The sequence below is a fragment of the Rosa rugosa genome, chromosome 1 (assembly GCF_958449725.1).
Source record: "Rosa rugosa chromosome 1, drRosRugo1.1, whole genome shotgun sequence".
Lineage (NCBI taxonomy): Eukaryota > Viridiplantae > Streptophyta > Magnoliopsida > Rosales > Rosaceae > Rosa > Rosa rugosa.
Genome location: NC_084820.1, coordinates 51,074,975 through 51,088,082, shown reverse-complemented (window position 1 = coordinate 51,088,082; position 13,108 = coordinate 51,074,975). Strand labels below are relative to the sequence as shown.

At 38.5% G+C, this 13,108-nt stretch overlaps 1 protein-coding gene across 1 annotated transcript; it reads left to right on the top strand.

Moving 5' to 3' along the window:
* Positions 1-507: 507 nt before the first annotated feature.
* LOC133725321 (probable LRR receptor-like serine/threonine-protein kinase At1g05700) lies at positions 508-11,843 on the top strand. Its single transcript, XM_062152531.1, has 16 exons — positions 508-638; positions 749-1,289; positions 1,398-1,879; positions 1,987-2,128; positions 2,209-2,280; positions 2,397-2,468; positions 2,559-2,639; positions 2,906-3,066; positions 3,581-3,804; positions 3,904-4,030; positions 4,287-4,349; positions 4,457-4,616; positions 7,762-7,788; positions 8,215-8,390; positions 10,609-10,616; positions 11,505-11,843. Exons 1-16 carry the CDS (start codon positions 563-565, stop codon positions 11,730-11,732), a joined length of 2,640 nt encoding a protein of 879 aa, XP_062008515.1. The 5' UTR covers positions 508-562; the 3' UTR covers positions 11,733-11,843.
* The last annotated feature ends 1,265 nt before the right edge of the window (positions 11,844-13,108 follow it).

The window sequence follows — 13,108 nt, the reverse complement described above, 5'->3', positions numbered from 1 at the left end:
GATGGACTTGGTGTAAAACGCAATGCAGTCAATTGATATTTTTGAGTCATTTGAAATTTGTTTAATTGAATTGAAGTTCAATTGACGCATTGGCGACGATTCATGAGTTTTCAAGAAATCAAATATTAATTATCTTGTTTGAAATGCAAATGCTTTGGTTCATTAAAAAACAAACATTTCTTTTTCTCTATAAATCAATTTTGGATTTTGAAGAATCACTATGAAGTTGATATATGATTTTAGATCTTGTATTCCCAACACCTATTTCGACTCACATTACCATTCCATCCTCAACATAGCCCAAAAATGGAAGGATCAACATTTACGCTACAAGTCTTTGCGTATGGACTTGCTTGCTTAATTTATTTAATGGAAGGAAACATTAGGTAGCTAGCTAGACTAGTGAGACGACTAGTGGTCAAAGTAAACTGTAGAAGATGGACAATGGTGTTCCTCAATCATAAAGTCATGATAGGCACCAAAGGCAGAGTCCCCCTTGTAATGATATATGTTCATTGTAAAACAAACTTCTCCCTACATTTTTCCAGAAGTATAATCAATAATGATGTCACTTACATTCATACAATTCCTCTTTGCTTTTAGTCTTATGCTCCTTGTTCATGCCCAAGATCAATCAGGTACGAATGTCTAATGTATATAAGTGAATATGTTGCTTATAATAGTTTTTCGATTGGGGATTTTATTCAAAGCATTATATAAAAGCTAAGAGATATATGTCTCTCTGCAGGCTTCATCAGCATTGATTGCGGCTTAGCTGTAAATTCTAGTTATACTGACGTGAATACAGGCATCAAGTACATTTCAGATGCAAGATTCATAGACACTGGTGAAAGTAAGTCAGTATGGCCCAATCAAAGAAATAACTACACACAGCCATACTGGAATCTTAGGAGATTCCCAGAAGGAACCAGGAACTGCTACAAAATAAATGTCACAAGTGGAATGAAGTATTTGATTCGAGCAGGTTTCTTTTATGGAAATTATGACGGCGATAATAAGTTACCAGTATTCGAACTACATCTTGGAGCTAACTCGTGGGATACTGTGAGGTTTAAGGATGCATCAACTGACAAGAAAAAGGAGCTCATACATACCCCCTTGCGAAATTACATTCATGTTTGTTTGGTGGACATAGGCTCTGGGATACCATTTATATCAGCTATAGAGCTAAGGCCTTTACCTAATGAGACTTATCAAACACAAACGGGTTCCTTAGAACTTGTTTCGCGGTATGACACTGGTCAAATGGGTACTCGTAGAGGATACAGGTGAATCCTTGAACTCATAGGAATCGATATGTTTTCTGATCCTTGAATACTATGATGATTGTTTTCTTTTTTTTGTTTATCAAATAATGTGGCAATGTTTCATTTTAGGTTTCCATTTGATATTTTTGATCGCGTCTGGTCGCGTGCATATAACGTCGAGGATTCAGCACAATTAAGTACACCATTCACCGTTAACTCTTCTTATCACAATAAATACCGTCCACCGTCTGATGTCATGCGTACTGCCGCCACGCCGAGAGATCCAAATGATCCTTTGAATATCCGGTTGCCGCCTTCTAATGATATCAACGCAGAATATCATATTTACATGCACTTTGCAGAAGTTGAAAAGCTCCAACCCAACCAGTTTAGACGGTTCAACATCACTAGGAATGGAGACCCCTTTTATGGGTCAGTTACTCCTAGTTACTTGTACACAGCTACTATTTCTAGCTCTAAAGCTTTTGGCGGACAACAAAATAATTTTTCAATCTTCAAGGCTGAGAACTCTAGTCTTCCACCCATACTCAATGCTTTTGAGATTTATAAGGTGAAAGAATTCTCAGAATTGGATACAGACCAAGATGATGGTAATTAAGTTTCTTTCACAAGCTTTCATTTCGGTCCATTTATTGCCTCACCCGATAGGTATATTAGTGATTTTCATGCGGTTTTCTGTTTCTGTCTACAATACTAGTTGTTGCAATCACAAACATCAAGGAAACTTATAAAATTAGGAAAAACTGGCAAGGAGATCCATGTTCCCCTCAAGCTTACTCATGGGAGGGCATAAACTGTAGCTATCATGCTTACGAGCCCCTAAGACGAATTACAACCTTGTAAGTTTGTCTCCATAAAATTATTGATGTTTTCATTTTCAATTCACATGTCTTAGTGATGTGACGAAACATGTAATTAGGAACTTGTCCTCGAATGGATTAACAGGGGAGATAGCTCTTTCTATATCCAATCTGGCAAAGATACAAACTCTGTAAGTATGCCTTTCTGTGTCCAAAATGAGCTGTTACCGATAATGAGAAGGTAGATTGAGAAAGGAGAGAATTTCATTTGTCATAATGAGTTTTAAACGTGATCTGTTCATTTCAGGGATTTATCAAACAACAACTTAACAGGTTCAATTCCAGAGTTTTTGTCTCAATTACCAGATCTAAATTTCATGTAAGAAATTATTTAATGATATAGTGTGGCAGAGGGAACTCCTTAACTGGAAACCATATTTAAGACATAGTACTTGATTTACTTCTGTAGAAACTTGGAGAAAAACAAGCTTACAGGCTCAGTTCCAGTTGGATTAATTGAGAAGAGGAAGAATGGTTTGCTATCACTAAGGTATGAAACTTACATAAAGTTAATTGTTATTTTTTCTTGAATCTGTTTTACAAATTGGATTATTGACATAGTCACGAACCAGTTTTCTATTTGTAATTAATGTCGAGTTTATTTTCTCATGGAATTATTTAATGATCAGGTATTTCACTAGAAAACGTTGAGATACAAATCTGCTTACTAAATCGTAATATGGGGATTTATAGCTGGTTATTATAATTGATCATATATAATCTAACTACAATTGTCATCAACTATTTTGGTGTCAGTTTGTGCCAAAATCTAAATCTATCCGGAAACGTTCCTTGCAAGTTAAAGAAGAACCACAAATTCATTATTCTCGAAGTGGTGTCAATCTCTGGAATTTCCATCCTCTTGTCAATTGTAGCAGCTATCTTCTGCTGGGGTCTTAAAAGGAGAAAACAACAGGGTAAGCTAGACTTCCAAATATATATGGTTATTAATCAGTTAAACATTAGTCAAATAATATTTGTTGAGCAATAGTACGAGCACTTATGGTTGTTGAATTTAAATAACTTTGAGATTACACATTCAATTTCAATAAACAGGGTTGATTGCTATATTTATTACTCATTCTTTACTAAATGTTGCGGTTGTGCCTGCTGTATACAGAAACAACCTATTTGCATGGATCCTTTAAATTGTACCTGAAACACTACACCCGCACCAACTCTATCTAGTTACATATGTGTCTGTGTACGTAAATAGTACAAACAAAATCCCAAAACCAACACACTCACAGAAAAACATAATTTCATCAAACGTCTATGGACCATCAGAAATGCCTTTCAAAGAGAAATATAGAACATTATTCACTAGTACAAAACCATGCAAAATTTTGTAGCAGAATTGAAGGGAAAACAAAAGCATGAAGGGTGCAGATTTTGACTGTATAAGATGCTGATAAAACTTGTTGGTCTCAGGAGATGTCACAAATGTGAAAGCCACTATTCAATTGGGCTCAATGGAATCGACAAAACGAAAATTTACCTACTCTGAGATACTCAAGATTACCAACAACTTTGAAAGGATTCTTGGAAAAGGTGGATTCGGAACCGTTTATCATGGTTACCTAGACAAGACTCAAGTGGCTATCAAGATGCTTTCACCGTCAGCAGTTCAAGGATTTCAACAATTTCATGCAGAGGCACGTTTGCCAAAATTACTGATGCAACAATTTCTTGACCGATATTATATATAATATAACAAATTAATGTGTTGTTGTGGCTTCTTAATTATATTACAGGTTGATCTTCTTATGAGGGTTCATCACAAAAACTTGACAAATCTTGTTGGATATTGCAATGATAAAACTAGAGTAGGCCTGGTCTACGAGTATATGTGCAATGGAAACTTACAAGAACATCTTTCAGGTTAGGCCGCAGTGAAATTATGCAGTAGCAAACTTCAGCATAAACTTCTTAATTCTTTGATTATTTGGGACAGTCGATAACTTAATTATCAGCAGCCTAGTGATTTTAATATATACTTGAAATGAAATACTTTGAAGTGCACAAATTTTGTATTCTGCAACTATTTTGTATTAATAAATAATAACTTATGAGGTTCCCTTGTAAGTTTAGACGGAGGAAAAAAAAAATCTCAAATCTTCAATTTTTGTGGATGTAGATAGCAGTTCAAATATCTTGACTTGGAAAGAACGACTTCGAATAGCAATAGATGCTGCACAAGGTCAGCAAGTAAATTATTAGCATAATCCTTTCTAATTAGAATCATTTTTCTTCTTTTATTAGACTTTGTTGATAAATGATGTCTCAATTTTATATGGATTTATGTAGGATTGGAATATCTGCACTATGGTTGCAAGCCACCCATAATCCACAGGGATATAAAATCAACAAATATCTTGCTGAATGAAAATCTTCAAGCTAAACTATCAGATTTTGGCCTATCCAAGATTTTTCCAACTAATGATGGGACTCATGGGATGAGTCATGTATCAACTCTTGTTGCTGGCTGTCACGCCCCGAATTTTGAATAATAAGTTCAAATCTGAAACATGAATTAAACTACTTAATCAAATAAACGTTCTGAATTTTTTTCTCAAAACAACCTCACCACACGATACACAAACTTCAAATCTCGAAACCTCGAGTTCATTATTACAATTCACTCTCACAAGAGATATTGTAAAGCTCTAAATGAGCATAACACACCTCACCGGCTCACAAAGCAATTCAGATTGACACAATTGCAGCTACTCTACGCAGCTCGATCTCCGTCCTGATTCTCTTGACCTGTAGGATTACCCGCTACACAATTTGAATAGTGTACCGGCTGGCTCACAAAGCAATTCAGATTGACACAATTGCAGCTACTCTACGCAGCTCGATCTCCGTCCTGATTCTCTTGACCTGTAGGATTACCCGCTACACAATTTGAATAGTATACCGGGATTGCAACAACACAAACCCGGTAAGCTTTTGACAGCCCGTATGAGTAAACAAGGAATTGCACGACTTTAAAGAACAAATCAATTTAAGTGATTCTTAGTATAAAAATTGAAGTGCACAACGTTACTTCAAACATCAATCAACTCATATCTCACCATGACCATCCAAACAACTAAACTTTCCCTTTCCAATATATACTCAAGGGTATATGATAGTTATAAAAAACCCCTCCACGCAGCATGTCATACTCAAAGACACATAAAAACTTGAGGTTATCCCTCAAACAGTATGATGACAGACAGACTAGAGCTCTAACTGAATCGTAACCTGTCACCTTGGCCAAGGTTCAATCTTACGATAATACGTGTCATAATCATCGACACACGATGAAGACACCTGCCACTATCATCGACGCACGATGAAAACACTTGCCACAATCATCGACACACGATGAAAATACTTGGCACTTTCATCGACACACGATGAGAACACTTGCCACAATCATCGACACACGATGAAAATACTGGGCACTTTCATCGACACACGATGAGAACACTAGCCACAATCATCGACACACGATGAGAATACTTGGCACCATCATCGACACACGATGAGAACACTTGACACTAACATATAATTTGTCTACACATTTCAACTATCGCACTTTACTCAACTACTCTTTATCACGAACAACTCAATACATCACACAATGTCATAACTTTCAATATATATTTCACGTAAATATATATATATATATATATATATATATATACGTAATCACCTACACAAGAGTGACTACTAATACCATCTATAGTTCACATGCAATAAAAACAAGAAATTCATTTTTATACTTAAATTCATTTTCCTTACCTGTGAGTAGTAGCCCTATGAACCGTAGTCGATCAAGTTCATATTATTTCAAAACAAATCTTTATTTTCTTAAAACAATTTTCCACACCTTTATAATTCAATATAAATCACTAAATTTCGGTTCATGAAGGAACCATGTGCGATTTTACTCACCTCGATATTCCCGCTGCGTCTTCAATTCAACACAATACACACCAAAACCGCTCACCCAAGGAAGACCGTCAATCACCTAATCAAACATGACCTTAACTTAGCCAACAACTCAAAAACATACTCAAACAACAATCCAACGGTCGGATCAAAATTAAATGATGATCCAACGGTCGGATCCTCACGGATCGCCTTTAGGATCACCCTCCAAAAATCATCACGAAGATCCAACGGTCGGATCTTCCTGAATCGTCCTTACTAACATCTTCACAAATTTATACGAAAATCCGACGGACGGATTCTCACGAATCGCCTCCCTAATCACTGTTTTGCATTTATACGAAGATCCAACGGTCGGATCTTCGCCCATGACCACACAAAGCCACTGGAACAGTCATAAGATCATCATATCAAAACTACAAGTCCATCTGACGGTCCTAACTTCACAGATCACAAATCTAACGATCGAAATCGATCGAAACTTAAAAATTCATAACTTAATCATACGATATCCAAAAATTGCGTATAATATATCGAAATGATCGTATTGAAATATAGAATCTAAAAATGCACAGAAACTATATTTTTGACCCCCGGAGGTGGCCGGAAAAGGGACGCCGGAGTTAGGGCAGAGCCGCCGCCGACCACCGCCAATGGTGTCGGGGCCGGGCTGCTCCTCTTCCTCTCATCATGCTTAACAACTTTCATAACTATCATGTAAGCTGAAAATGACTGGAAGTGGTTGAAATTACCTAAAACAGTAGAGGTGGCCGGAAAATTTCCAGAATCCGGCGAAATTTGCAGAATCCGGCAAGGCTTGATTTCGACGTCAAAAATTCAATTTCAGGCTTCGATCCCTTCTAGAGAGTTGTTAAGAACATCAAGGAGAACTCACGGGTTCAAGAATCAATCAAAACGATGCACTACAGCTCGAGATATACCGATCGAAAGATTTTCGTTTCGGATTGAAAACTTACCGAGCTCCGACGAACGTGAAACCGGTCACTCTAGGTGCAATCCTCCTAGTATGATGATCAGCAGGTTGAGGGGAGTTCATGGAGCCAAGGATCGGAAGTTTTGGTGGCCGGAGCTAGGAGAAAACCGGCGTTGACCAAAATCGAGCTTAAATCGAAACCGGGCCGCCGCCGCCGCTAGGGGCCGTGCCGCCGTGCAAGGCTGCCACAGACAGGTGCGCAAGGACCATACGAAGCCAATGGAAGAAGTTTGGTGAGGATCGGTGGCCGGAGGAGGAAGAAATAGCCGGAAGAAAATCGAAGGCGATTTCCGGTCGGGGGAGGGGCTGCAGCTCCGAGCTTCCATTTTTGGAAATTCTGAAAATATTTTCGGAAATTTCCGAAAATGGAAGCTTTATACTAATTTGGAAACATTTTCAAAAAATCATAACTAATTCATAAGAACTTCGATTTTTGCGTTCCGCATAAGCGCGCGATCGTGTCGACGAGCTCTACAACTTTCATGACGGAAGTTTTCCTAAATTTTGAACGTATAAAAAGTCAACTTTCGCGAGCCCCTAAATAACGTTCGTTTTCGAAAATTAATCGTTCGAACTAATTCCACAACTTCTCCGAGCCTCGTACTCGCTCCCACTATCGTGAAATCATTTCTAAAAAATCCACGGAATTTAATTTGGATTTTTCGGGGTATTACACTGGCACTCCTGGGTACCTCGACCCCGAGTAAGTGCTCTTTGATTTTGGCTTACCCATCATATTTAGCATTTCAGTTATTGAAACATTAGGGGAACAAATATTAATCAAGTAGAGAAACATGAGTAATGAAGTTAGGAAGAAGAATGAAGGACACACTTTAAAAGTCTAAATAGATATTTTAGCAAGAATTCTATTTGCCGGCTTGATATCCAATCCGTCTTATCTGAAATTTTTGGTTAGATTGTTGGAATGATTGTCTGACATGGTATTAAAGCCTTAGTAGAAGACGGTCCGGTGTTTGAAACCTGCAATCCTTAGTTCTTTGTTGGTTTGGAGGAGCAGGGCAGGGGCTGCACCTATGTATTTCTTAAAGCTTGCATTTTTAGGGCATAGCAGTGGTTGTCTAACACTTTCGGAACATATGATATGATTTTTTATGGTTTTGGCTTGCAGATACTACCTATCAAGTAGGTTAAATGAGAAGAGTGATGTTTATAGCTTTGGGATTGTGCTGCTAGAAATCATCACAAGTCGACCTGTTTTATCAAAACTACAAGAGAGAATTCACATTAGCCAATGGGTTGGTTTCATGCTTGAGAAAGGAGATATATTCAGTATTGTTGATTCAAGTGTAATACCCGCAATTTTCCATTTCGTCTCGTGAAATTGTGCGAATTGATTAAAGTGCTTTTGCACGAATATTACCCGAAATAATTCAACTTTTTGAGTTATCGAAGTTTCGAAATATTCGTTTTAACAAAAGCTCGAATTGTGCGATTCAAGAAAAATCGACTTTTCTACGTACGGAATTTGGGAAAAACTTCCTTCATAAAAGTTGTAGAGCTCGTCGATATGATCGCGTGCATATGTCGAACGAAATTTTTGGAGTTCGTACGATTATGTTACGAATTTTGGAAATATGAGATTCTTTTTATAATCTCTTTTCCTCGGATTCTCTTTTAGAAATTTCTTTTCCTTCCTTTTCCTTTTCCTTTTCCTTTCCTCCGGGTCTCCTTCCTTCTTTTTCTTTTTCTCTTTTTTTTTCTTCTTTCTCTCTCTCGCTCGACCGAAACCGAAAACAGAGCAAAGGCTCTTCGGTCTCTCTCTACCTCCACCGGCCACCAAACGGCGTCGAACCACTTCCTTTTGCTTCGTCTCAGCCTTGCGCAGCTTCCAGAGGCAGCCTTGCACCGTGACACGGCCACCAGCGGCGGCGGGAAGCTCCGCCCGGTTTGAGCTCGTTTTGGAAACAAGCTTGATATCTCAAGCTACCGGTCACCAATCCTCACCAAAATCCATCCACAAGCTCGCCTCAACTTCCTGAAACTCCCAGAAGCAGCCTCACACGGCGGCGTGGCCCGTAGCAGTGGCTGCAAGTCAAACCCAACCAAGAACGAGACCGGAGCTATCGATCAAGATATCTCGAGCTGTAGTGCATCGTTTTGATTGATTCTTTTTCCAGTGGGTTCCCCTTGGTGTTATTAACAACTCTCTAGAAGGCATCGAGGCCTGAAATTGAAGCTTTGACGTCGAAATCGAGCCTTGCCGGATTCTGCAAAATTCTGGAATTTTTCCGACCACCGAAGCTTTCGATCGGTATATCTCGAGCTACAGACCATATTTTTCTGTGATTCTTGAACCAGTGAGTTCTTCTTGAGTTTCTTAACAACTCTTCAGAAGGAATCGAAGCCTTAAATTGACGTTTTTACGTCGAATTGGAGCTCGCCGTTTTCTGCAGTTTCTTGCCGGTTTCTGGAAAATTCCGGCCACCTTCATACTGTTCAAGGTAATTTTCGACCCCTTCCGGTCATTTTTGGACTTCGTGCTAGTTATGAAAGTTGTCAAGCATGATGAGAGGAAGAAGAGCAGCCCGGCCCCGACACCATTGGTGGTGGTCGGCGGCGGCTCTGCCACTAACTCCGGCGGCCCTTTCCGGCCACCTCCGGGGATCAAAAATATGGTTTCTGTACATTTTCAGATTCTATATTTCAATACGATCATTTCGATATATTATACGCAATTTTTGGATATCGTATGATTAAGTTATGAATTTTTAAGTTTAGATCGATTTCGATCGTTAGATTTGTGATCTGTGAAGTTAGGACCGTCAGATGGACTTGTAGTTTTGATATGATGATCTTATGACTGTCCCAGTGGCTTTGTGTGGTCATGGGCGAAGATCCGACCGTTGGATCTTCGTATAAATGCAAAACAGTGATTAGGAAGGCGATCCGTGAGGATCTGACCGTTGGATCATCATGTAATTTCAATCCGACCGTTGGATTGTCGTTTGATTATGTTTTTGAGTTATTGGCTAAGTTAAGGTCATGTTTGATTAGGTGATCGACGGTTTGATTTGGCGGACGATTCGTGAAATTGTATTTTGAGCTGTTAAGAAGACGCAGCGGGAATTTAGAGGTGAGTAAACCTCACGTGGTTCATATTACGAACCGAGTACCTTTAATTACTTTATTTTCTGTAGTAATTGTGTGAAAATATTTATGGAATAAATATTTGTTTTAAATCATATGGACTTGATCAACTACGGTCCATAGGTAAGTAAAATGATTTAATTATACAAAATGAATTTCATGATTTTCTTGTGTGAACTATAGTTGGTATTAGTGGTCATTCCTGAGTGGGTGATTACGTATATATATATATATTTACGTGATTATATGTGGAATGGTGTGACATTGAAGAGTGTGGAATTGTGATGATTTATTTATTATGGTTTGAAATTTGACTTATCATATTTATATGTGATGATCATGATTGATGAGTTCTTGTTAATATTCATGATTTACATTGGAGTATGTATAGAGTTGGAGAATGTAGGATTCTGAGGACGAGGTGTCCGAAGTTTGACGGTTATGGATAACCGGAGTGTTTGTGTACTGAGGACGGGGATGTCCAAAGTGCGACGGTTTATTATTAACCGAAGTTGTGTACTGAGGACGGGGATGTCCAAAGTGCGACGGTTTATTATTAACCGAAGTTGTGTACCGAGGACGGGGATGTCCAAAGTGCGACGGTTTATTATTAACCGAAGTATATGGTGCTGAGGATGGGGATGTCCAAAGCGCGACGGTTATAGTGTTAACCGAAGTATTTTTGCCGTTGCTTGACCCTAGGCCAAGGTGTCAGAGGTAACGAGGCAGTTAGAGCTCTAACGTGTTATTGGGATGGACCAGAGTGGTGTTATGTGGGTTGGGTGTTTGCAGGACCAGTGTGGTGTATTGTGATTTGAGGATTGTGAAAATGTATTCCTTGTGGTTTTCCATGAGTGGTTTGATGTCTCTTTGCAGACGTAATACTGTTGAATTTTACTTGAATTGTAATTTAATAAATCAACAGTTCTTTCTTGTTTACTCATACTGGCTGTAAAAAGCTTACCGGGTTTTGTGTTGTTGCAACTCCCGGTACACTATTCAAATTGTGTAGCGGGTAATCCTACAGGACAGGAGAACCAGGACGGTGATCGTGCGGTTAGAGCAATGGTTATAGTTTTACAGCAATTGTAATAGTGAGGCGAGTTAAGCTCATTTGAGCATTACAATTTGATTTGGTGGGAGTGTGCTGTAATAAATAACTTGAGGATTTGGGTTATTGTAAATTTGAGAGTTGTGAAGTGTGGTTGTTTGTGAGAAAAAAATTCAGGATGTTAGTTGTAATTTGTTATTATTCATGTTTCGGATTTGAATTGATTATTCAAAATTCGGGGCGTGACATCAAGGTTAAAGGAAAATTTCCATGCTAACTCAGTCTGGAAAGCTGTGGAAATAGCAATGGCATGTGTGTCTCCAAATGTCATCGACAGGCCAATCATGAGTGAAGTGATTGTGGAACTAAAGGAGTCTTTGGCAACAGAACTGGCTCTAACAAAGCAGAGCCATGAAACTGAATCAAGAATTTCCATTGAGATCATGTTTAACAATTCCATTGCTATGCTTACTCCCTCAATTAGGTAGTATATATGTATCTTGCAATACCAGAACATTTAAAGTCTTGAAGAAATCCTTGTGTTCATGTATGGGTCAATTTGGTGAAACATTTCAAATATATCTAAAATGAAGCTAGTCTTGTCATTTTCTCTTCATTTAAAGCAACACGTCTTTCATTCAAAAGGTTTGCACCAATGGTTCTGAGAATGTTATGCAATTGCTCAGAGACTAAATTTAGTCTAACCTGTTTATGCCATTGCATTTGTATTTTCTGGAGGCCTAGATTTTGTTGATTGATCAAATGGTAAAACTCTATGCCAAGGGGAAAAAGAGAAAAAGCTTGCCTTTCAGCTTAGCTCAAGTAGTGGTGGTGGGTCAGTTGAGAATTGAGTTAGGACTAGACAAAGAGAGCGGTTCAATTTCCCGTCGATGTAACAAAAAAAAAAAAAAAACAAACTTAGATACAATGTTATAGTAAGCAGTCATGGGATAAGAGCAGCTGATACCATAATTAATTATCTGCACATACGAATTTCCACTTGTTGAGCACTTGTGGAGTGACCCTTGAATCCTTGATGGCTATGGACTTATGGTGTTGCAAGGTTTCATATTTAATTTTTAACTGCTGTATTTGCTCGATTGATCATTCTGTTTTGCATTTTAGGATCTCAATTTGTTTTTTTTTTTTTTAAATAGATCATCCATCATACATTTTAGCGATCGAACAGTACCATAATGATTTGCCTAAAGGCAGTCAGAAAAAGTCATTAACTAGAGAAAACTAACCTTACACACTCCAGCTCACACTAGTTTGGTAAGTAAACTTCTAGTACATCAATCATTCAGAAAATTTAAGCATAAAACAAGAAAAAATAGCCACTCTGAAGAAGAAACAAACTTGAGCAATCAAAGTCCTAGCTTGTCCGCCTATCGATATCATTCTTTCAAGCAGAAACAGGAAAATAGACATCCACACTTTTTCCTCTATACTACCCCCCTTAACTGGAACCAAACTCCATTGAAAATTGATTCTCAGCCAATCCTTCAGCTCCATCCTCAACCAACTTCGGAGCTAGTGCCTCCGAAGCTTTCATATCCTCAAAGGGAAAAGTTTTCACCACAACTGGCTCGATCACCTGTTCCATTGGGTTAAGGAAGATTCATTTAAAGGGAACTCCTCCTCCATTACCTCATCCTCAAGCAATTTCAGAAATCTTTTCCTACCCTTCAGTTTAGGCCGAGCACCTATGCGAGTAAAAAGAGCTTTTACCTTAGTCTTGTTTTGAAACTCTTACGTCTCCTAGGTTTCTTCTTTTTCTGAGGAGAAACTAAAACCCTCCCATGCTCCTGAGGTAATTGTTAGAGGCCTCAGGAAGAGCAGGCACTGGCAACGCAAGCAGCTT